Source organism: Phascolarctos cinereus, unplaced genomic scaffold (genome assembly GCF_003287225.1).
Source record: "Phascolarctos cinereus isolate Bilbo 61053 unplaced genomic scaffold, phaCin_HiC Scaffold_3;HRSCAF=262, whole genome shotgun sequence".
Taxonomy (NCBI): domain Eukaryota; kingdom Metazoa; phylum Chordata; class Mammalia; order Diprotodontia; family Phascolarctidae; genus Phascolarctos; species Phascolarctos cinereus.
In genome coordinates this window covers 163,859,270-163,885,588 of record NW_027555736.1, presented here as the reverse complement: position 1 = coordinate 163,885,588, position 26,319 = coordinate 163,859,270, and the positions used below count along the sequence as shown (strand labels likewise).

General features: G+C 38.2%; 1 protein-coding gene across 8 annotated transcripts in view; it reads right to left on the bottom strand.

The window, feature by feature from the left end:
* Positions 1–26,319, bottom strand: part of ATP8B4 (ATPase phospholipid transporting 8B4 (putative)) — a 336,040-nt gene that overhangs the window by 254,464 nt on the left and 55,257 nt on the right. For all 8 annotated transcript variants that reach the window (XM_020978939.2, XM_020978874.2, XM_020978820.2 and 5 more), the window contains one exon: positions 25,502–25,560. In XM_020978939.2, coding sequence (XP_020834598.1) covers positions 25,502–25,560 — 59 coding nt within the window. The remainder of the gene's footprint in view (positions 1–25,501; positions 25,561–26,319) is intronic.

Here is a 26,319-nt window from a genome sequence, read left to right as displayed (position 1 = left end):
GAGCTGCCTTCATGGGCAAAATAGCAAAGGACTCAGGCAAGCCTAATCATAGGTAAATCAAACTGACATTTTTGCCAAAAGATAAGGACCAACTCCCTTTTCTTATCACTCTTTGAAATTTCCTTTTTGATTTTTCATCTAAATGACAAATCTTTCCATTTCTCTTTACCTAGCTAAGGTTGAGGAAACTGTCAAGACCTGAAACTAGAACATATTAAAATTTAGTTGAGTGAAGAGATATATTTGACCTAATGCCAACTCAAAGGTAGGATGACAAGGAATGATTTTCCTAGCCTACCTCTTGAAACTGCTTTACTATTACGGACCTCCCATAATTGTCCCAATACAATGTAACATCTCTCCTTCATTTTTTCTATATACTTATCTACTGACTGCTCTTGACCATACACCATATTCTCCATCCAATATGATTGCCATCATTTGCACTCCACAATGACTTGACTACAAATGGAGTCGTAACACCAACTAAGGTCACCAAATACATTTCCTTGCAACTAAATTTCAACAACCTCAGCCTCACCAATTTTGGTGCTGTGGATCACTGTTTTGGGTCCCTCTATGAACATGTTCTATGCTTAACAAATGCTTGTTGATTGGTGGACATGTAGCTAGACCCATGGACCAGAGCTACACAGGATGAGAAGGCATAGGTGGATTATAATCTTCACCCCTAGAAGGAGTACCCATATTGATGAGATCACAAATTCATTGAAGTAAGAAGTATGCATACTGTTAGCAACAGCGAGACCTCTGAAAGATGTCCAAATAGCTGCTATCCCTTAACACAACTGTATTCTACCTCCATGTATGCTTTGTCATTTGTCTTACATACACATCATTCATTTTCCCCTTCTGGCTAAAGTGTCCCATTAATTACACTAGTCCCATTAACACTTCTGCTTCTCCCTCCTTTTCCTTCCTCCCACACACTTTCTCCTCTGCTCTCCCCATTGGGGTGGTAGAGTTCCACATACAGGTCAAATGCAACTTCACCACCCCTTTTATTGTTTCTTCTCCTTTTAAACAAGATACATTATGCTTTGCTGTATTATAGTCATAAGCATATCCCACCAAGCCAAATTCATACTTGCATAATAGCACCAACTCAAAATGACCATAGCTAAGATCACTATATTTGTTTTTATATTTCCCCAAATCCAAATTCCCTCTTATACTGGCCTATGCCTCTGCTTCCACAGCACTGAAAGTGGACAGGAATTATACATCTCACACTTCGTTACAGGACCTTGAGCAAATTACTTAACTGCTCAGATTCAGTTTCCCATCTCTAATATTCAGATAATAAAAGCATCTATCACAATGGGCTTTAGTGTTCAATGAGATAATATTTTAAAATACTTTGCAAATCTTAAAATACTACATAAATACGAACTATTGTTATTATTAACATGGTAAGCAAAGGACTTCAGAGTAATTTTTGACTCTTCCATCCATTATTCTAGATACATAATTTGTTGCCAAATCATACCATTTCTTCTTACATGATAGTTCCAGCATCTATCTTACCCTCTATGTACCAGCACCTTGGTCCAAGGCCTGTTTCTTTCTCACTTGGACTATTGTAAGCTCTCACTTACTATATTCCCTCTCTCCAGAACTGACCGCATGACCACTCCCCCAGCAAGAGTGGCATCCAAACAATAATTACCCCTTTGATTTCTTTTTCCTTTGACTGTCTAGAAAATACTCTAGCCTTTTCTACTTAATAATTATAAAGAAAGGGTGAAAATTAAAGTGGCTTCTGATTTATTTATTGACTAGAACATTTCTCAGAGATATGCGATCATTTAATATATTGATAGAACAATAGCACATTCTTATTTCAGTAGCATAATCACATTGCCTAATTATTTTATGACAACATACAGAACTAAACATTAATTTCATCAATTAATGTGTACTACATGCTGGTGCAGTGAAAAAGAATGCTGAATTTGGCATCAGAGGACCTAGGTTCAAATCACAGCCCTGATATTTGGTGTCCTTGCTCAAATCATTTCACTCCTAGTTTTGTTTTTTTGTTTGTTTTGGGGTTGGGGGGGTTTTTTCTGGGGTAGAGGTCTGTAAAATGAGGGGTTGGACTAGATGACTTCTAAAGAACCTTCCAAATTTAAATCTTTCATCCTATTTTAACAGGCTAGGGTGGGCAGGCTAGAATGAATTTCCTCCCTAACACTGGTTGGGCAAGTAGTTTGAGCACTAGCTGAGATGCCTGGTAAAAATAGTTCCAGGCTTCAATGACTTTCTTTCCTGATGGCTTTCTAGCATTCAAAACTCTTCATAAGCTGGCACTTTCACGGCCAGTTGTCTTACACTTTATTCCCCTCCACATACTCTGCAGTCCAGTGAGCACTGGCCTCTTTATTACTCCCCAAACAAGTCACTCACCTCTGGAGGACTCAGAGTTTTCCTTGGCTGTCCCCCATATCTGGAATGCTCTCCTTCTTCATCTCTGCCTCCTAGCTTCCAAGACTCCCTTCAGGTCTTAGCAAAAATCCTACCTCCTGCAAAAAACTTCACCCAATCCTTTTTAATCTTAGTGCCTTCCCTCTAAGATTATTTCCCAATATATCCTGTATATTTTTTGTTTATACATAGTTGTTTACATGAAGCCTCCTGCTTCCCCCGTAGACTGTGAACTATGTGAAAGCAGGTCCTGATTTTTTGCATTTCTTTGTATTCCCAGAATTTTGTTTGACACATAGTAGGTGCTTAATCAATGCTAGCTAACTGACTGATTATCCTGAGATATAAGGATTGGAATATGTGAGATTATGCAACCCTTAAATTTGCTCTTTTGTTATATCTTAATTGTTTTGTTTTTAATCCAGTTTTCTCTTCACATAAAACATCTGCGGTCTCCTCAAATATGTGTATTTCTTTGTGTATATTCTGGTTGAGGTTAGAAGGGACAACAGAGAAAAAAGCTCTGGTTGTTCTAACTACATAAAAGGAATTTGAATAGGAAGTTTCCTTCTTACTTTTGGGCAAAGATTCCGGTCTATGACCAATGGTTGAAAAAAAGACATCTCTAAGGTGGTGGTTAGGGCTTTGTTTTGTTTTGTTTTGTTTTCTTAGTTTATTTTGTATCTTATTAATAATCCTGTGAGCTCCCATAAGAGCAGAAAGAGAATTCTACATGGGTCTGGGGATATCACCTCTAGAAATGGTGAACCTACTCATTATTATGACTGGGCATGGTTCCTAATATCTCCAATTCAAACTCTGGCAAGACACTGAAAGCGAAAGGGAAGGAAAGGAAAGGAGACCATATGCCCCTGAGGCAGCAAGTTTCCAGTCCTGCCCTGGAGAAAGTAGAGGGAGAAACAAAGGAGAGGTGCATAGCCAGAAAGGAAGGCCCAATCCGGAGCCTGCCCCTAGTGGGCAGAGAATGTGTAGATTGAATAGATTCATTTCCTATCTCTCTACCTGGTTGGGAGTAGGAGTGATGTTAGCTACCAGGTATCCCTCTTTATTCTCCACAGTTACAACCAAGTTATACCATAAAAGGTTTGGTATAACTCTTGGTTATAACTGTGCAAAGCAAAGAGGGATACCTGGTAGCTAACAGGGGTGGGGAACCTGCAGCCTCCAGGCCACATGTAGCCTTCTAGGTCCTTAGGTGTGGCTGAGTCCAAGTTTTATAGAACAAACTCTTTTATTAAGGGGGATTTGTTCTGTGAAATTCAGATTCAATCAGAGGGCCACACTTGAGGACCTAGAGGGCCACAGTTTCCCCCAACCTGCCTCTGACATTAAAACAAATATCCATAAATAGGATTTGACTACCAAATCTCTAATACGGAAGAACTACAAATACGAATTCTGCTGCTTGCTTACTTGTATGACCTTAAGCAAGGCTGGCAACCTACTTGGGCCTCAGTTTTTTTCACCCGTAAAATGAGAAGGCTAAACCAGAAGGCCTTTACGGTCCCTTTCAGCTCAACGTTTATGATCCTATAAATAGATTGTTTAGATTTTTGCTTTCTATTTCTTCATCTGCAAAATGAGGGCAAGAAGGGGCAGCTAGGTGGCACAGTGGATAGAGCACTGGCCCTGGATTCAGGAGGACCTGAGTTCAAATCCAGCCTCAGACATTTAATACTTACTAGCTGTGTGACCCTGGGCAAGTCACTTAACTCCATTGCCTAGACTAAAAAATAAAAACATAAAATAAAAAAAAAAAATTTAAGGGGCAGCTAGGTGACACAGTGGATAGAGCACTGGCCCTGGATTCAGGAGTACCTGAGTTCAAATCTGGCCTCAGACACATAACACTTCCTAGCTGTGTGACCCTGGGCAAGTCACTTAACCCCATTGCCTAAAACAAAACAAAAAAAAAAACGAGGGCAAGAGTACCTGTTTTGCCTCTCTCACATTATTGCAAAGGAAAAATTAGATGATCAACAAGAGAGCATTTTGAAAGTTAAAAGCTTTGAACAAAGACAACATATTTTAATTGGCTCACTGGTTTAAAAAACAACCTGTATATATTCAAGAGAACCAATAACTGAAACTAGCCATAAGATGACAGAAATGATAATGATGGGGATGATGACCATTAATAATGGGTGCTCACATTTACAGAGGGTTTATAAGATGCTTAATAAATATTATCTCATTTGATCCTTACAAGTATCATTGTTCTCATTCTATGTATGAGAAAACTGAGACTCAGAGAAATCCAATGAGTTATCTTACTGTTAGTAAAAGGCATTGTATATGAACCCAGACTGTGATTTCAAACCCAGTGCTCTTTGAACCCAGGCTGTCTGACTCCAAATGCAATGCTCTGTCAACCATATTATTGTCTCCTCTACCCTATCCCTAATTCAGCTCAAGAAGCAAGCATCAAAAAATAAAGTCAGTATTCAGAATCCTTTGCACTTCTAATGATATAAACAATATTATTAATTATATAAGCAAACTGGTTTATTTTTAACAGCAGTTTACTTTTATCTTTAAAAGTTTCCTTAAAAAAAAAAAAAAAAGATGAGTCACGTATCAGAGGCTAAACTGAACCAGACCTGTGGTTGTCCAGGGACACACTCCCTAGCAGTCTGTGGCTGGCTATGAATCATACACTATCCAAACCCATCTTGGTTTTAAAATCATGATTACAGTTTAACTAAAAGTTCATCTTCTTGCATTTAATTAAATGTTTTAGTGTCACGACCACGATAAAAAGCAACTGATACGAGCCTGAAAAAAAAGAGAAAAAGAAAGAAAGAAAAGATCCTAAGATTTCTCCCATAATGGATAGGCATATATGGTATTGTTATTTATAATCTGGTTACAAAACAGAGAAGTAGTCATGGCAGGGCCTGGGGGGAGGGGGGGAGAGGGTAAGAAAAGTAGCCTCGCCTCCAAAAAAATTATATAGACAAAATTAAACCGCAGGCCACTAGCAATGGAGGATGTTGCAAAAGCACTACTTGTGACAGAGAAGAAAAGAAAAAATGTGAAATGCCCATTATTATGCAGATATGGGACCAAATTCAACTGGGTACCTGGTAATCTACACACACAGCATTACTTTTTATCAAATATGACTTATAACAGCAATGCGTAACATTGAAGAGTCAACATCCGTCTATAAACCTTCACTAGACCCTGCCATCCCCTCAGGCTATAGTACTATATCTCTCCTCTTTTTCTCAGAGTCCTACCAAAAGCTGTCTATATTCAGTGCCTCTACTTCCTCTCCTCTTATTCCCTTCCTAATAACTCTTTTCAATGTAACTTCTGGTCTCATCACTCAGCTGAAACTTACCCTCTACAAAATTGTCAACCATCTCTTAATTGCCAAATTTGATAAGTTGCTTTTTTTTTTCTTAGTTGCCATCCTTCTGAATCTCTCTTTAGTATTTGAATTGTCAATTACCCACTTTTTGGCGACACTACTTTCTCCTGGTTCTTCTCATGTTGGTCTGACCATTCTTTGTCGGTCTTTTTTGCTAGTTTATCATTCATATTACGATCCCTAACTTTCAACATACCCTAAGGCTCTGTGCTGGACCTGGTTCTCTCTATATACTCTTGGTGACTTCATAAAATACCAAGGGTTCAATTGTTATCTCTATGTGAACTTTTTGCAGATCTATATATCCACTTTCAGTTTCCTCTGAGTTCCAGGCCCACCTCACCAATCACCTATTGGACATTTTAAACTGAATCTTCCATAGACATCTCAAACTCAACATGTCTAAAACAGAAGTCACTGTCTTTCCCCAAAAACACCACCCCTCTGCCGAATATTCCCATCTCTGTCAAGGGCACCATCATTCTTTTCAGTCTCCCAGGTTCACAACTTCAGCATTATCCTCAACTCTTCACTCTCATTTGTCACGTCTGCTTCCACAACATTTCTCATAGCCAACCCCAGCTCACTAATAACATCACCACCACCTTCCTTTAGTACCTCACATCACTCTCATCTCGGATATTACAATGGTCTCCTAATTGGTTCCCTTGCCTCAAGTCTTTCCCCACTCTGTTGCACCCCCACAACACTCCTGAGTGCAGCCCAAGTCTGATTAAAATGTAATTGAGAACTATTTAACAAAATATATAAAATATAGATAAAATACAGGTAACTTTACATTTTAAAACTAAATCAACACGTGGCCTGCAGGGATCCTTACGTACAGTTTAGTGGTCCCCATTTTTATCTGAGTTGGCCACCACTGCTCCACAATGTTTTTTCCTAAAGCACAAGGCTATGTCATTCCATCACTCTTTGTATTCCTGTGGCTTTCTAGTGACTCTAGGATAAAAAAAAAAATGAATTCCTCTCTTCTGCTTTTAAAGCTCTTCCCAACTTGGCCTCAACTTATTTTTTCAGCTTTATTGAATATTACTTCCCTTCCCTCACTCTAGGGTCCATCCAAACTAACCTTCCCTCTGTTCCTCAAACATGCTTTTCTCTTCTCTCATCTTGGTGCCTCAAGACTAGACATCTGCCTGTGACTAGAAAACATTCCCTCTATAATTCCACCACACAGAGAAGTAGTAGTAGTAATAGTAGGAGGGGGAGGAGGAGGAGGATAGTAGTAGCAGTAGTGACCATAATACTGATAATAATAATAACACTATCATTTATATGTAGGAGGAACGTGCTAAGTGCTTTATAATTATTATTCTATTTGACAACAATAACCAACAACCCTGAGAGGCAGATGCTACTATTATCCCCATTTTAGAGATGAGGACACAGAGGTTAAATGATCTGCCTGAGGTCACACAGCTAGTGTCAGAGGTTGATTTAAACTCATATCTTCCTGATCCCATGCCCAACACAAGGTAATTTGAGGAGAGAAGACACTAGGAGTCAGAAGGAATCAGGAAAGGCCTCATGTAAAAGGTAGTCCTAGAGCTGAATGTTAAAAGAAAAGGAAGAGAGGAAGAGAGAATGCATTCCAGGCACTGGGGGGCAACTAGAGTAAAGCTCAGAGGATAAAAAAAAGCATCTTCTACCTACAAAAGTTTATTTTCTACCTACCAAAAAAAAAAGTATACCTTATACCTACAGTATCCTATATAAGATGCTTGATATTTTCCCCTCAATGCATACCACATCTACCACTTTTAAAACATGCTGTATTATAGAACTAAACCATAGCATGATGGTATTCACAAGCTATTTAGTTTCATTTATTTGAAAAATTTTTTTTTAATTTCTAAACACTCATCACTTGAAGTGCAATGATGTCACTTTCTGAAAATGGAGTTTATGAGCATAGGGTATTCACACCAAAAAAAAAAAAATCTGTGTTTTATTCCAACAGCCTCTGCATTGTATGTGCCCTGGTGTTAGCTATTGCCATTATTCCTCAAAGTTTGCATACATGCACTTGATATGAACATGATGCTTCAAATAATCTTTCCCTTAAAAATTGGGCTATTCCATGAGCAATCTTACAGTCTCATTCTATTTCTCCAAAATGCAGACCATCATCACAAGCTCCACCCTCCATGTCTATTATGGATCTAAATAGGCCCTCTGGCACAGGAATGGGTCTTAGTATGTATCACATGTGTATGAGCAAGAAAGCTAGTCTAGTTGAATTGTAGAATAAGAGAAAGGAAAATGCATAATGAGGCTGGAAAGATAGGGCAGGGCCAAGTTATGAAGGGTTTTAAAAGTTGTAAAAGGGATGAATATAAATTGTTTCTGCACCTGAACCTTTTACTATCCTTGCTTATACCCTTCAGTAGCAAATGTCCATGACAAGTGTGTTTTTACTGTTCTATGATAATAAACTACAAATTCATTTGAATGTATTACTGAATTCAGGCTTACTTTCTGTCATATTTTCTATTTCTGTTGGAAACAAATGAATTAACTATCATCTACTAAGCACTTTTTTTGTTTGGTCGTTTTTCAGTTGTGTGACTCTTCGTGACCCTATTTTGGGGTTTTCTTGGCAAAGATCCTGGTGTAGTCTGCCATTTCCTTCTCCAGCTCATTTTACAGATAAGAAAATTGAGGCAGACAGGGTTAAGTCACTTGACCAGGGCCACACAGCTAGTCTGAGGCCAGATTTGAACTCATAAAGATGAGTCTTCCTGACTCCAAGCCTAGTAGTCTATTCATTGTACCATATGCCATGCCAAACACTGTTCTAAGTGCTCAGGAGGTGAAAAAAAAAAAAGCAAAAACACAGCCCAAGGAGATCCTAACAGTACAACTTACTACCATGTGAAGGTCCATGAACTCTTTGGACATTATAAAGGAATCCTCATGCTCAGAAAGGTCAGGAATCACTGCTTTCAGGCTTGGGAGAATGTGTGTGGGTAAGAGTGATAGTTCTGCCTTAGTAACAGGTACAGAGGCAGGTAGTCTCAGTCTCTGAAGCCAAAACACCTCTGAGAAAGTAAGCTAATTCACATGTCCAAATTGGACTCTTTCTATAATTTCAGCTATATCCAGGACTAGCTGTACAAAGAGGAAGTTGCAAGCCCCCCAAATGTTAACACTGCTGCCAGTCAATCAACTTCCTCAACATATATCCAGGGCCTAGCACAGTGTTTATTAATAAGTGTTTGTTGAACTGATTGTAACCAAATTGAATTTGAGTCTTAGACCTTGAGTTAATTCATCAGTTAAGTCCAAACAGGTCAATTAGTTAGTTATCAAGGTTTCCTAAACAATCATCAGGAAGCAAAAATAGGACAGAGAATAGTGAGGAGACAAGATAAGGAAAGAATGTGTTGAGCAAAAGGAGATTTAGAAAGGAAGGTAAGGATGCTGATCACAGAGGTTGGAGGACACCAAAAAGCAGGTTTTTTAGTTCTGTTACATGCTACCTATGTATGAGGCAGGTCACTACTTAACCTCTATGTGCTTAATTCTCACATCTGTAAAATGGGAGAGTTGTACTTACTAGATGATCTACAAAGTCCCTTTCAATTCTGTGATACCATGTTAGGACAAAACTGTCTTTCATATTCTCATCATGATGGATGGAAGTCGGGGTTTTTTCTATATTAGAAAAAGATTTGGCTTGGGAAAATGGTTGGCCAGAAGCAGAGTATCAATATAGTCATTCTATTAGTCTTTCATGGCAACCAGATAAAAAACGATGTCTGAGAGGGGATGAATACATAGAACATCTTGCCTTTTGGTATCATTTTTATAACAAGAATGGATTATGTAAATATTCTGTGTACATGAATCCTCTTGATTCAATTCAATAAGCATCGCTTAACAGGATTTATATAAATTACATAGTGTTTTGAGGTTGGCCAATCGCTTTACATGCTATTTCATTTGGTCTTCACAACAATCCTGTGAGATCAGTGCTATTATTATCCCCATTTTACAGGTGAGCGAACTGATGGTTGCCCCTGGTCACAGAGTTATAAGTGCCGGAGGCAGGATCTGAACTTGTTTTTTCTGATCCCACATCCAGCAGTCTATCAACTATTCTACCTAGCTGCCTGCTAAGCAACAGGAATGCAAAGACAAAAGGAAAAAACAACCCCAGGGCTCAAGAAGTTTACATTCTAGCAGAAGTATACAACATATAGGTAGATAATGACAAGTTAGAAGAGCACACTAACAACTGAGAAGATGAGGAAAGACCCTCGCATGGGGAATGGGAAAATTACTCAGAAACCAATGACAGGTTAAGAATTCACCAATCACTATGTCCAAACACTGGATTATAAGCAGCTCCATCCCATTTTGGCTTTGATTCAAAATCTGCTCTGGCGTGTGCACAATTAGCCCCAATGCCAAGACCTCCACGACGTGTATTATGTTATAGTTGGGCTATTTTGCTTTCCAAATGAGTTGTTGGAGAAACCTGATTGCTTAACTTTCTATGCCTAATGTAATTTCAAATGCAATCAAATGGGTAAGTATTTCAATTAAGAAAGAGGAATGTGACAACCTCTGATGACAACACAGTCTTCAGATCATTTTAGAGAAAGGGTGTTAGCCACAAAGACCGAGAATATGAATATGGAGCAAGTGAAAGTGTTATTGTTTGATAGAAAAAGTATTCTCTGGATCAAGGTCCTTCATGATTTTGGTGCCATGAACTCCTGTGGCAATCTGGTGATGCCTATTGACCCCTTCCCAGAATAATAATTTTTTTTAATTCAGAAAATAAAATACACAAAATTATAAAGGAAAACAATTATATTGAAATGAAGAAGTAATTTTTCCCTACCCATAGACTACCCTGAAGACTCCAAGGTAAGAACCCAAGTTCTAAATCAATGTCATAAGTCAAAGCAGTCATGCTTTATGACAGTGGCATGTTCTACAAGATGACATAAGCCTCCTGGCTCTCTAAAACATGAAATCTTTTATTTCTTGATTAATAATTATTTTAATCTGTTCCTTTACTCCCCTCTCGGTTCCACTGCCAACTCTGGACTTTTTTCTCCACCATGAAGTAGCCTTCTCATCTTGGGAAATCATTCCACTCCTGTGGCTCATTCCTCTGACTAGTCAGTTCCCCCCCAGAACCTCCATTTTAAGGAAAGGGCCTAGATGACAGCCCCCCCCATTTCAGCTTTTTTGTGTTTTCCACTTTAGAATATAAGCTCCTTAAGGGCAAGTAAGGACTGTCTCTTTTTGCTTACATTTTATCACCAGCTCTTACTACAGTGTTTGACACATAGAAAGCCCTTAATAATTGCTTGTTGACTTTGTTTGATTGATTTAACAAATTATTTGCTCTGGTAAAGTTGAAGAGTTTCCTTCCATTCATCTAGAGTTGTTGTTCAGTCATTACAGTCGTGTCCAACTCTTCATGACCTCACTTGGGGTTTTCTTGGCAGAGACACTAGAGTGGTTTACCATTTCCTTTTCCAGCTCTTTTTACAGATAAGGAAATTAAGGCAACCAGGGTTAAGTCACTTGCCTAGGGTCATATAACTAGTAAGTGTCTGAGGCCAGACTCGAACTCATGAAGATGGTCTTCCTGATTCCAAGCCCCATACTCATTTTCCATTTAGCTGCCCTACTCAGCTTGAGAGATAAGTGGAAAAAAGGAGTCACATCTCCCCTACCTGTGTGACTTTTGGCAAATCATTTAACACCTTTAGAGTTTAGTTTCCAAATCTGTAAAATGAAGAAGTTAGGGTAGATAGCCTCAAAAGCTTTCTATCATCTCTAAATCTAGGATCTTATTCCTATTTTAATGTTAAAATGGGAAAATATCACTACAGCTATGTACTATGATTACACCTTGTAATCTTTTTAACTACTTGAGGTTAGATTCAATGGCCTCTAAAGTCCTCCCAAGTTCTAAGTCGATGATGACACAAGAAATCATTCCCCTAATTCAATCAGCTGCAAGAGTCTTAATCTGTGGAGAGTATGATTTTGGGAGCTTAATTTCCTATCCCTACCTTAGAAATATAAACAGGATTTAGGATTTTCTAAACCCAGTCTAACTAAAAACTGATCCTGTCAGATAATATTATGAACCTTGTTCACCCAATCAGTTGTGCACACCTTTAATCAGTGTTCCAGCACCTCACAGAGAATTCTGGTCCAAGTAATGGGTTTTGAATGGCAATTCATGTACAAAGAACTAATTTTGAGAAATTTATCAAGGGATTAAATCAAATTTTCCTATGTGATTAGACAAAGCATTTTTTTAATCAAAATGTTTTGTGAATTTAATATCATGCAAAAGATTTTTTTTTCTTTCCTGGCTTTTGAAAGAAGATAGGAAACATCCTAAACAGCGATTCCAAAAAATCTCTTTCATACACATATGACATACTGGCACACAGAATCTCAATGTGCTCTGTGTCTACAGAGGCGAAAAGTAAAAACAAGCACAAGATAGCAAGGGTGGGGCGGGGGGAATAAATTAAAGATTGATAAATACTGATATCTTTCAGCAGGATTTTAAACTGGCATTCCTACTATTCCAATATTTTATCTCCCTCATAGTCCTTTATTTTAGAAGTTCTGTTTGAGTGTTTGCCTAAGGGCACATTCTGTAGTCCCTTAGCCTCAGTGATTTGGAAGGTATTGGACTACCCCATGAGCATTTCACTGGGGCTAATATGAATTTGTACAAACCAGCTTCCTAAACTGAACGGGAGCTTTTGGAAAGGAAAGGTCTTATTGAGTTAATATGCAGAATTATTCCCAAATATTCAATATCAGAGTATGCCTGAGTATATTGGTGGTGTTGAGCTTAGGAATGAGGCAAACCTTAAATTAAAAATGACAGAAATTTGTATTCCAAGACTGACAAAAGTGTTAATGAAGTCATAGAAGAAAAGGATGGATAACAAAAAAGGATAGGCTGGTAGTAAGGAATTTCCCAGAGGGGGGCAATGTATCAACCACAAACTAAAGTGAGCCTGGGTTTTTGTAAGCCTGAACACTTTGGTCTAAGGTTGTAAGTAAATAGCAGTTGGCTCCGGGGTAACTATGTAATTTTCACTAGAAGGCTGGGGGCCTTTGGGACCTACAAACTGAACTGAGCCAGTGGTAATATATTAAGCTAACAGTGCTCCTGAGGTGGGGGGGGGGGAATGATGGTAGGGTATTGATTCTGGGTTTCTCTTTATTCCCTCCCATTCTCTTCTTTCCCAGCAGCCTCCAGTTTTCATGCTGCTTCCTAGAGCCAAGCTTGGACCACTTCCTTTAGGCAGGCAGGATGCACAACCTTGGGTTATTTGACACTGTTACAGATAACAGTAGTGAGGGCCTGAGGGTACATACTATGGAAATGCCAGGAATAGATTTGTTTTAGAGATTTTTATATAATTGCTTTGGATAAATTGACCACCAGCATATAGGAATACCTGCCAATATTTCTGGGGTTAATCACTGGAGGTTTTTAGAACTTCTGCCTCCAATTCTACCAATACTTGTTTCTTTTACATTAATTTTATTGGTATATTTTCTTTCTATATTATCAGAATTTCTCCCAGTCTCCTTCCTCCTGCCCCCTCCCAGAGAGTCATCCTAAATAATGTTTTTAAAGAAAAAAGATGAAAAGAAAAAAATTAGCACAACTGATCAACATATCAAAAAAGTCTGAATACAATGTGCCACTCTCAACATGAGCCTCCCACCTTTGAGCTATGCTTGTTAACTTTGCAACTTTGTAACTCTCACTTTCGATTGCTTTGTGGTTTTTTTCCATACTTTATATTGTTGTAGTTACTGTGCATATTATTTTCTTGCCTCTTCTTACGTCATTCTGGTGGTAAACTATGAGCATTGGATATTGTATATACTGTCACTCAGTTGATGTGTGTTCATTTGATAGAACTTCTTTTTCTACCTTGTTATAAGGGATAACTCCCTGAGGAGGGGAGGTGGAAGAATATATTTGTAAATGAAGAAGCCGATACAAAAGATAACAATAAAAAGGAATTGAGGAAAGAAGGGGGAAAGAGAAGAAGGAAGGAAAAAAGTAAATAAGAAAGGGAGGGAAGAAAGTAATGAAGGATGAGAGAGAGGGAGGAAGGTGAGAAGGAAGGAAGGGAGGGAGAGAGAAAGGGAAAAATAGTTTTGATATTAGAATTAAGGGGCAACTTAGGAATAGAATCTACAAACAATTTGGTGTTGGGGGATGGATGCCACTCTCGCTCCCACTTGGAACTACAACTGTTTTTAAAGAGCATAGGACTAAAGGACAGGCGGTCAGGTAGCAGTCAAGCCCTGTGTTTTTTCTGAGGTAAATTTTAGAACGTTATTTCTCCACCAACATCATTGCTTATCTCTAAAATTACATGGTACTTTATGATAATTTTATTCAGTGTACATCCACAATGGTCTAGTGTTGATTATCTCTGCCTTTCACACAGGAGACCAGAGTGCAATTTCCCAATGGGAACCATTAGTCAAACTGACCCAACATATCTAATCTGTTGCCAAATCCTCTGATTTCTGCCTTCACAGCATCTTGTCTGAGTTCCCTTCTCTCTACTTACAGAGATCGTCACCACCCACACCTGGACTATTGTAACAGCCTTTTGAATGGTCTCCTTGCCTCAAGCCTCTCCCCACTTCAAACCATCCTCCATTCAGCAGCCGAAGGGATCTTCCTAAAGCACAAGTCTGGCCCCTATTCTGTAAACCCCAGGATGACATGTAAAACACTCTGTTTGCCTTTAAACTCGTTTCCAACCTGACCCCTTTCTACTTCCCTCTGAATAGTTTACAATCCAGTGACTGGGTCCTTCCTGATGTTCCTTAAACAAAACGCCGCCGACTTCCAGGACTCTTGATTGGGTTTCACTGGCTGTCCCCCGTGCTTGGAATGCTCTGCATCCTCACCTCTGCCTCAGGGTTGCCCGGTTTCCTTCAAGATTCAATTCAAATCCTATCCTTCTGCAAGAGGCCTTTCTATATTAGAGCAGCATGAGAATAAGAACACAGTGGATGGGGCCCCTGGATAGAGGAGAGAAGCTGAAGAGGGAGGCAAACAAGACAGAGAAGGAGGAGGACAAACTGTTTTCTTGACATTTTCACCTAGGATCAGTCCCTGCTCCTGGGGCAAATAGTTCTTTTTGCTGTAAGGAATATAAACTGTTTCACGTAAAATAGGCTATGGAACATGGGGCCCCACATTGGATTAATCTCCTTCCATTCTGCTCCCCTGCAGGCACACCTCTCTCCCCTCTCCTGCAAATCACGAAATAAACATTTGCAGTTTTCCAAGAGGACAGGGCACAGTGGCCTCACCAGCGGTCTGCTGTCCCTGGAAATTCTGCCGAGTGGATATCTTGCATCATGCAAATTCACTTGGACAGCTTTATGGACCCAATTAGGGGCAGATGAGCTAGCTACTAAAACACTTTTGAGGCCTGGGGAATTGCTTGTAATTTAAATCACAGGTGACCCAAAGGGCAATGAAAGGACTCATGCGTGAAACGTACTAGTAAGCTGAAGCATACTACCAATGGTGATTCAAGTGTAAGAAATAGTATAAAAGACATAATTAAGGATGCCAAGGATAACCTGGAAAAGGAGTAAACAAGTCAGGCAATGAGAGTCAGGAATGATAGATAAATAACAGAGATAATAAATCCAAGTGCCAGCCATAGAGTAATAGAAGATTGAAAGGAAGGGATCCACTGGGAGGCCTTCATTTCCTTCAAAGCTCTGCTCAAACACTATCTTCTCCATAAAGACTTACCTGACTCCACCCTCAAACTACTAGTGCCTTCCCTCAAAAAGATTACATTACATGTATTTATATGTGTAAATTCTGTCTCCCTGATAGACTTTAGGCTTTTTGGGCAGGAAAAGGGGGTTGGGGGGGGAGGAGTAGGGGGACAAGGAAACAAGCATTTATTAAGTGCCTCATACATGCCTGGCACTGTGCTAAGCATTTGCAAATATTATTTTATTTCATCTTCACAATAACCCTGAGAGGTAGATGTTATTATTATCCTCATTTTACAGATGAGGAAACTGAGAAAACTATAGGTTAAGTGACTCATCCAGTAAGTATTAATCCCATTTTATAGTTGAGGAAATTAAGGCAGACAGTTAAGTGACTTGCCCAGGGTCATATAGCTTACAGTAAGTAGACTGTTTCATTTCTATTTTTGTATCCCCAGTACCAAATGTGTTGCCTAGTACACAGCTAATTAATGCTAGCTTAATAACTGATCAATTGATTAATCCTCAAAGGAGGATTTATGGACAAGATGAGTCGTAATCTGTACCAGCAATAAAAGTATGAACGGCAATGGGATCACAGATCAAACTCCTTCTAATTGAATTCTCAAAATCTACCTGAAAGCACATTTATTTTTAAACTCAATACCTGTAAACTACAAACTATTTCTAGGCAGAAATCACATAAACTTAAACTCAGTATCCCTAAAGAGTTGTCATGAGTTTTCATTACTGGACCTTTCATTACTGAGCTTGAACTATTCACCAAAAAAAATGGTAAGCAAGATCAAGCATCATCTCTATGGAACAGTTCAAGCGCCACACCAGAGGTGATGGCTTCTATAATGAAACCATCAAGGCTCGTTTCTCAAACAAAAGATTCCACTGGTCCCTTCTGCCATGACCATTTCAAGGAATAATTCTTTTCAGACTATTATTATTGAAATATAGCCTTGCTCCAAACGCCTTTCTTCAGTGCTTTTCCACCATAGGAACTCATCTGGAATGGAATGGAGTGGAACAGGCATTTATTAAGCTCCAACTACATGCCAGATAGTGTATTAAATGCTGAGAATACAAAGAAAGGCATAAACGGGGCAACTAGATGGTGCAGTGTCTAGAGCCCTGGGCTGAGAGTAGGGGGCATAGAAGGCATTCCCCTATGACTGGGAACATTCTTTTTTATCCTTCAAGATGGCTGTCAAGTGCCACCTTCTATGGGAAACATTTTCTGATTCCCTCAAATACTAGAGTCCTCCCTCCCTACTTACTTTGTGTTGAACTACCGTGTCTTTATAATATTTATTCCATGTATACATAAATACGTCCTCATCTTCCCCATTAGAATATTAGCTCCTTGCAAATCAGGATGGTTTCATTTCACAGAAGTATGCTGCAGCCAGCTCCTCTAGTGATTGTTAAATTTTTATTTCGACCATTTACACTTCAGAAATCAGCAAACTAAGTCACAACTTGATTTATTGTGTCTTTGATTGTCCAGACTTAAGAAAATGATGGAGAAAATGTTAATAATACAAAACTTAAAAGTCTGTCACGGGTACATTTATTAGCACAATCCTGGAAATGCATCTGCAGCACGTAGCGCCCAGCTTCTAACAGGCACTTAATAAATGCTTGTTGATGGATGGATGGATTGAAAGGAGCCAGAGCTGCAAACAGTTAATTAGCCCTGGTCCCAGCCTTCCTAGGCCCCTTCCAAGTTCACTGCCTATGTACATACTAGACCTTGAATTAAAACAGGACTTTTTGTGCATGAATAAGTAGCACAATTGCCCTGTGGTTGGCAGTAAAATATTCCAGTTGTCTGTTGCAACACCAAACACTTTCATCACGTGTTTCCTTACTCGAGACACTTGCAACCACTACTGACACTAGCAGCAATCCCCCCTGCTCCATTCCCACTCCCAAAAAAGAACAATTATTCTTCATAGGAAAAAAAAAACAAAGCAAGTTTTTAGCTCGGTAGACTTTGTATTTTGTAAAAAATACCTTCAGCATCCACATCTCAAATATAGCACAATGAAAGAAAGTTCTGCCTGGAGACCCTCTTCACAGAAAAGGACACTTAGAGCTTATTTAAGTAAGACATTTTTTTCCTGAGAAAGTCAAAACTAACTCAGCATCAATTCACTGAGTTGAGTCCCCAGTCACACCTACAACTCCCCAAACACTCATGATAACAAGTAAACATAGAGATCAGCACTGCTTGATAGAGCAAAACTTGGGTCCAAATAGAAAGGTTTTCATGCAACTTCAAGCATATTTTATTAGTGAGATTAAACCACTTTAACCTCAGGTAAATCTTCTTTACATAGCTTCCTCTATGTAGTTTAAGAGATAAGACATTTGACCTTGCAACAGGGTAATGGATAAATTTCTGACTACCTTACTTCAGTCATAGAGGAAAGGGTGCTAGGTGCCCATTACTGATTTAAGTAATCAGTTGCATCTTGCCGATCCCTTTCTCCTTCTCCCTCAGTCCATCATGAAAGGTATTAGACAGGGGAGAAAAAATGACACAAAAACCCAATACAGAATCTAAGACCTTCACACATAATTTCAATTTAAACTCTGGATGGTTTCACTGGCAGTATGAAAAGGTCAGACTAAGCTTCAAACCAGAAAACAAAGGAATCATAGGAGAAATTCCAAAAGGAAAAAAACACCCTTTAAAAGGGGCATTTTTATCCCTATGCAGAAATCTGCTCATTTGTTGAAAGTACTGTGATAGGATAGTAGGCCCTATAACCTACTCTCTTAGGTCAGGATGAAGGAGGCCAGGATCATAAAGCATAAGATTTAAAACCAGAAAGAACCTTGGGAATCATCTAGACACTAGATTCTAGAGTAATCCCTTATTTTATTTTACCGAGAAGTAAGTTCCAAAAGGGTTAAGTGGCTTATCCCCGGACAGGTTGATCACTCAGGGCTACAAAAAATAAAATGGGCCCTATTAAAGTTAAGAGATAATTAGGCCTACTGAAAAGCAATTCCTTTTGTCACCGAATTTACATGTTACCTCTAACTTAAACTGGGTAAATTAAATTACCATAGTGCTATCGTGTTTTCTCTGTCATTAAAATTTAACTCATCAAATGTCACTAAACTTGCATACCTGTCCAGTACATTATAATGGGTTCATCACATTATTCACTCTGCTTAGCTAATACATGGTTCTCCAAACTAGAAAATGATCATGTGACTATAATCTAAAAAAAATGGCAAGTTTTCAAATCAATGTAAGATATCATTACTTTTACTCTCACTAACTTGGGAAAATACCTACATTTTTTTCCAAACTAAATAACAGATGACCTAGCAGATAGAGAGCTGGCCTTGAAGTGATGAAGACCTGGATTCAGGTAAAACTGTGATACGTTGGTTGTAGGTCCCTGGCAACTCATTTAACCTCTCAGTGTCCCCAGGCAATTCTATAAGACTATAAATTGCAGGCCAATCTGTATTAGTAGAGGGAATTTACTCATGGGGTTCCCTACTGAGATGAAATGATAACTATAGACCAAAATAAAGAGTTTTATTCAAGTATATACTTATCTGGCCAATGGAAATACAAATGGACTTAGAATATTTTTAAAGATGTATACACAATTTGGAAGCAATGACAGATAATGGAGAATAAGTACAAAATTTTGTCACAGTCCCATAGGAATATCATTAGTACTATAATTCAAAATAAGCTAAGAAAAGAACGAAAAGCTAAGGATGACAACAAGAAGCTGATATTTAGCTTTCTTGTGGGAAAGAGCAAGATCAAAGAAGGGATACTCTTGAGGTAAATAAGATGATGATAAGAGATGATTGACAGAAAAGAATTCTTACAATGTTTTTATTTTCTCTGCCAATAAGAACAATCTTTAGACTAGAAAAGAAAGGACAAAAATAGCTGATTGTCATTACCCTTTTATAAGTAGGGAGATAGTAAGATACCAGCTACCTGCCCTTGATGAGTTTAAGTGACAGGGCCAAGATGTAACTGTTTAAATGCTAGGATACAAAGAGCATTCATTAATGGATCAATGTCAACTTGGGTGACCCACAAAATTATATTAGACCTCTATTTAACATTTTTTATCAAAATTTGGATAAAGGCATAACTGACATGCTTATCATATGTGATGATGACACAAATCTAAGAGAGATGGTTAACTTCTTGGAAGATAAAGTCGAGATCCAAAATGATCATGGCTTGCTAATCTTACACTTCGGTTAAAAAAAGAAATATGCTATGTAGCATTTCATTTAAAAAGATCTGGCAGTTTTGGTAGATTAAAAGCTTAATATGAATTATTAGTACAAGATGGCAGCCAAAAAAATCAAATGCCATCTCAGGTTGCATTAGGAAAGGACAGTATACTGTACAAGAGAAGTGATAATCCAGCTGTACTCTGCCTTGGTCAGACCATATCTACAATACTATGTTCAGTTCCGGGCATTGCATGTTATGTAGAATATTGACAAGCTAGAGAACACCTAGAGGACAGCAATCAATGATTGCAAATAGTCTCCCATTCATGAAATAGCAAAATCAGCTTAAGGACTTTGGGGAAGGTAGGCTGAAGACTCAAGGATGCCATGAGAGCTGTCACTAAGTATCAGAAGGGCTGTCACCTGGAAGAAGGATTTGACTTCTTGGGTCCGAGAGGGAAGAAGTAGAAGAAGCTATGCATGAATATTACAAAGAGAGATTTCTCCTTGATTTTTTTTCAGTCTTCCTAACAACTAGAGCTATCCCAAAGTTGGATGAACTACCGGGAAAAGTAATATGTTTCTCTTCCTTCAAAGAAGCCTTCCAGCTCAAAGGCCAGATAAGCATTTATTGGATATATTCGGGAGGCTAGACTAGATGACCTTTGAATTCCCTTCCAGCTGTGAAATTCAGTTATTCTCTGACCTGCGTTTACTCCTTGACAAGGCACTTCAGCCTCTCAAGCCTTCAGTTTCTTCATCCACAAAATGGTGGTGATAATATTTACACGATGTACCCCATTGGCTTGTTGCAAGGACCACATTAAAAAATTCAACTAATCAGATATATTAAGAGCTTACTGGGTGCAAAGCACTATTCTAGATCCTAGGGACATAAAGAAACAATGAAAATAGTCCCTACCTTAGAATTTAGATTTCAAGCTGGAAGGGAGCTCAAAAGCCATCCATTCTAACCCCTTCCTTTTTTCAGATAAGGAAACTGAGGTTGAAAGAGTTTTCAATAATCTGCGCAAGGTTGCACAGGCAGTAAGTAGAATAAGAAATCGAATACAGAAATCAAAAATCATATATGTATGTATATGTGCATAATGTGTATAAAGTGCTATATAAATCTGATCTATTATTATTATGGTACTATTTTACTATTATTATTTTTATTATTACTTATAATCAATAGAGAAAACCAACACAAACTCTTTCCTCAACATCCAGTTTAATCATTTTTCAATCATGTCCAAATCTTTGTGACCCCACTTGGAGTTTTCTTGGCAAAGATGCTAGAGTGGTTTGCCATTTTCTTATCATTTTACAGATGAAGAAACAGGCAAACAGAGTTGAGTGATTTGCCCAGGGTTGCACAGCTAGTAAGTGTCTTAGGCCAGATTTTAATTCAGGAAGATGAATCTTCCTGACTCCAGGCCTGGCATTCGATCTACTAGCTGCCCTTTCCTCTACATAGACTGAGGGAAAGTAGTTGTTGTCTCTCTATAAAAGGGAGTGATAATGGTGTTGCCTGTGATGGTTTTTGCCTTATTTAGACAGTTATTTAGTGGGTTTGTATGTGTCACATTTCCTCAAGGAGATTGCAAGTTACCTCAGAGCCAACTGGGGCCATGTCTCATACTTTCTTTATACAGTATATTGTGTAAAGCTTAGAGAGTTCTGGGCCTATAGCAGGCATTCAATAAATACTTATTAAATAACATTGATAAATACTTCTTAAACTGAATATAACACCAAATTAAAAGTTCACTTTTGAAACAAATGATTTATCACAGGTAAATATGAGTTCATCTTCTCTGTGGTCCAGAGTCTATAATGATCATTTTGATGGCTTAACCTAAAGCAAGACATTTGCCAATGGCAATTTACCCCAAAACTTAAACTGAAATGGGCATGGAGGAAAAAATTGCAGCTGCAAAATAACCCACTAAAATTTAGAGTTTTGTCAAATTATTTAGCATGATCTATTCAGACAGTCCATTCCCTTTCTCATATCCATTAGCAGAAATGCTAGTGAAAGTTTATTTCAACAAAATAAAAATACCTTTCTCTCAACGCATCATCTCATAGAAAATTCAGAAAAATGCTATTCTCTGGAAAACATTAAAAAGAAGTTCTGCCTATTTATGTTTCTAACCTCAAATATGTCTTGCTCACATCAATGGCAGCTTTGTGGCATTTGGTCTATAACAGCATTCCAATTACAGCAGCATGGAACTAAGTGGAATCATAGGCTCATGGAAATTTAAGATGGGAAGGAACCTCCGGAGGTCATCTATTCCATCCCTCTGTTTCCTTCTAGTGATGGCCTAAGCCAGTATTCTGATAACTTTGAAAATGCCAATAACCTCCTCCCACACTTTTGAATATGTAAATAATAATGTAATGAGGACATTGAAGTCAAATAGGTAACAACAGTTCAGTGTCAGAACTAGTCATGTTTTAAAATGTTCATAAAATCTGGCTCTTTGGGGTACAGCCCACTGGTTACCCTTACTGAACTTTCTTCAATGAGGCACACACACACACACACACACACACACACACACACACACACCCCTCCAACAATCTCAATATCTCAGGTCACTTCCAGCTCTTAATTCCATGGTAAGAACCTTTTAGAGAAGTACAGAATTACAAAATGTTAAAAGGTAACTTACAGAGAATCTAATCCAAATCTAATCTCTGCTATTTATACTCTGTGTGACCTTGGACAAGTAAGTCACTTTGCTTCTCTAAAAATCAGTCATAAAATGAAAGTTTTGAACCAGATGATCTTGAAGGTCTCTGACTCCTATGATATATGTATGCATATATAATTATATAAACATAAACATATAAATCAACCAAAAACTCCATAAAGTTTCAACCTCTACATTTATAGTAAACTGAGGAGAGAATAGCCGGAAACAGTTGAGAGAAATAAAAAGTCCAGGCATTGTATGCATAGATGCTCTTTTCTTTTTTAACATATGGATAACATTTTTAAGTAACAGCAACAGCAAAATTTTTTTTAAAAAATTTTTTTGCCAATCTTTACTCAAAAAAGTGGGACCTGATTATCTGTGTCTTTTGGCAATATGATTCACCAAGCCAGGTTATGTGGTCCAGTAAAGAGAAGTGTGAAATGAGATGAAAAACCACTTTGAAACAGTTAGGGTTGGTGGTTTTTCTGTTAAATCCTATAAATGCTAGTAAACTTGTCCAACTGCTTGATTTATGAATTACTTTCACAAACCACTTACAAACTACATTTCTGTTTCTGTTTCCCCATCCTCCCAAAAAAGTCAACTTTCAGAGGATCATAGATTTAAAGGTAAAAGGTCCATTCAAGGCTTAGTCCCACCCCATCTAAAAATGAGGAGCTAAACCCCAAGAGGTTAATTAAGTAAATTGTCCAAAGTCACATAGACAGAAACTAACAGAATCAGTCTTCACATTCAGGTTCTCTATCTCCAAATTCAGTATTCTTTCTTTTCATCTATGCTCACTATTACCCTAACCACTCTGCCCCCGTTCTATTTCTTTCCTTCCTTCCTTCTTTATTTTAAAGTTCTAAAAAATATACTAGTAATACTTTAAAATTCAAATTCATTTTTCCTCTTAGGGCTTAAACAATCTATTTTAATACTCTCTTTTTTCTAACTTCTAATTACAGAGGGTTAGGTTACTCTTCGATTTTAATTACTTCAGTGAAATAAAGAGGAAGGAAAGTCAAGGTTATGTGGCTTCACTGAAATTCTCTCCATGAAGTAAATGGGAAAAGAGACTAGTTTATAGTATGCTGAAATCCTCTCCAGGCTTAGAGCCTGTAAAAAAAATGAAACAAACAATTAGAATTTTATTAAGGACTTTGATCATAAAAATATGTCGTTTGTAAACATTTTAAAATACTTATTCATACATGACCAAGATCATCTCAATCTTGTCTTTGAGAAGGCATTTCCCTTCCTTCTTTGAAGAGGCTGGGGGACTGTCAGTATGGAACACTGTATAAAATGTCAGCTTTAATTGATTTGTTGATTAGTTTCTTCTGAACTGTTTTTTTTTCCTTTTTTTATTTATTGGTACAGAGGTAGCTCTATTGGAAGATGAAGGTGATATTAAAAAATCAAAGCTATCAATAAAAATAAAATTTTTTCAAAAGAAAGACTAGTAATTCAGAGGCCAAAATAGAAACTAAAAACAGACATTCCCAATTAAGGCAATTGGGAACCAGGCAAACTCTTAGCCAAGAAATCGCACTACTTAAGCAAGTCAGATACAGAAAAGATAAACTGTGTTTGCTAGTGTTTTTGTTTTTGTTTTAAATTTTAAATCCAGAAAAGGAAAAGAAAAAAGGTTGATGGGAAGTGCTGACCAATGTCCAGAAAATATCCATGCTCCTATACATGAATTAGTTTTAAAAGCAAAAATACATACTTACCCTTACAGAACTCCAAAAAAATCTCCCCAAACATTGACAACACTCAAAACAAGAGGCATTTTTTTGTATATTTTCTAAAAGCCTCTGACAAATGGTTACTATGGAGATTTCCCAAGACAAAAAAATGCAGGAGCTAACAGCCAGACCCATAACAAATGCAGGTTCCTGGTGCTTTCTGTGACTAATTCCAACTTGTCATACAGCTTGTCCTCATCTTTACTGTCCCATCAGTGCACAAATGGCCCCAGTTTTGTGCGAAGAGGACTGACAGGATGTCAGCAACTCAGCAATACTTCTCAACAGCAAGAAGAGAACCTTAAAATGCCCTTCAGACTGGGAATTAAAGCAGGCCTGGTGTGTATCATCACATCTAAACATTCAGAGAGTCCCAGAAATAAAAATTCTTTCATTTCAACCTTCGTAGACGTTTCAAATTTGAAAAACTATAAATAATATATACATGAATAGTGATTCTAAAGTTTCCTTGATGCTGTTGCTTCTGCTCTATCCCGCCCTATCCTTCTCCTCTTCACTGCCAGACTTCTTGAATGAGCAATTTAAACAACCTTCCATTTCCTCAACACTCATTCCTTCTGTAACCCCTTATAACCTGACTCCCACCCACTCTTGAATATTACCAATGACCTGCCAGCCAAACCTAGTCAACTTTTCTCAGATCTCATCCTCATGGATGCCTCTCTGGCACTTGATTCAGTTGATGATATTCTTCAAATTCTCTGTCTTTGGCTTCTAGAAAGACAACAAAGGAGGAGAAGGAGGAGGAAGAAGAGGAGGAGGAGGAGTGCAATGTAGTACAATGGATAAGAGTTGACATGGAAACCAGAAAATTCTAGGTTCAAGTATTAGCTCTGACATCAGAGATGTGTAATCTTGGGCGAGTCATTTAATGTCTCTGTGCTTTGGGCAGAGGTAAATTGCAGAGGTGATAACCCGTTTTGGTAAAAGGAGTTTCGTCATCTGTGAGTACCCTATGCCAATGAAATCAGAGGTCTGGCCCCCATTCCTATCCTACTGTACTAAGACAAATTATAAAAAGAAAAAAAAGTTAATGAAACTTATAAAGTTCTGGGCAGGGGTGAGGATGCTACCATCCTCAAGGTAAAAGATATTATATATGCCAGTATAATATGAATATCACTTACCGCATATTGGAACTTTTCATTGAATTCACGGTCGTTGGCTTTTACTCTCCTTTCTGTCTCTAAAGAGAGAGTAAGAAATCTGATATGAAACAAAATTCAACTCACAAAAATGTACACTGTCACTGGACTTACATTGCTTAGGGGACTCAGATTATATTCAAGATTGCAATGAATTATTTCCTTCAGCATGAGAATTAGGATATTTGTTCTTTTTAGCCTTTTAATTGTATACTGCTGCAGTCTTAAAATGCAAAAGATGGAATATTGCTCATTTTCTCCTGTGACCAGTTGGACAAAGCATCGTATGCCTCCAGTTTCTAAGTCCCACCAGCCTCACAAAGAGTCTTTTTCTCAACCTCAAAGTATTCCTAAGAGGAAAGTGGCTCTGAAAGGCAATTGTATTCCAGGAAGTCACTTCTATCTGGCAGAGTCACGGCATCTCTACGGGAAATATGAATGAAGGGGATTGTGACATACCAGGAGTCAGTGAGAGTGAATAAACTGCTGAAATAGTTCACATAGAAGACTGCAAAACTTTTACTTATTGTGATTGCCACCTAACAAGTAAGGGAAAGCAATGAATAAGCTTTGATACCACAGACAGGCAGTAGGGCATACTGCACTATAGAGCTGGCCTTGAACCCAGGCCTTTCTGGCTTCAAGGCCCACCCTTGACACATCCTGGCATTATGATTCTGGGCAAGTTGCTTAAACTCTCAGTGCTCTAGGCAAGTCTTGAAAATTATAAATGGCAAAGAAGATGATGACCTACATCAATGGATAGAGTTTCTTCACCCAGGAGTTCCCAATATCAATAA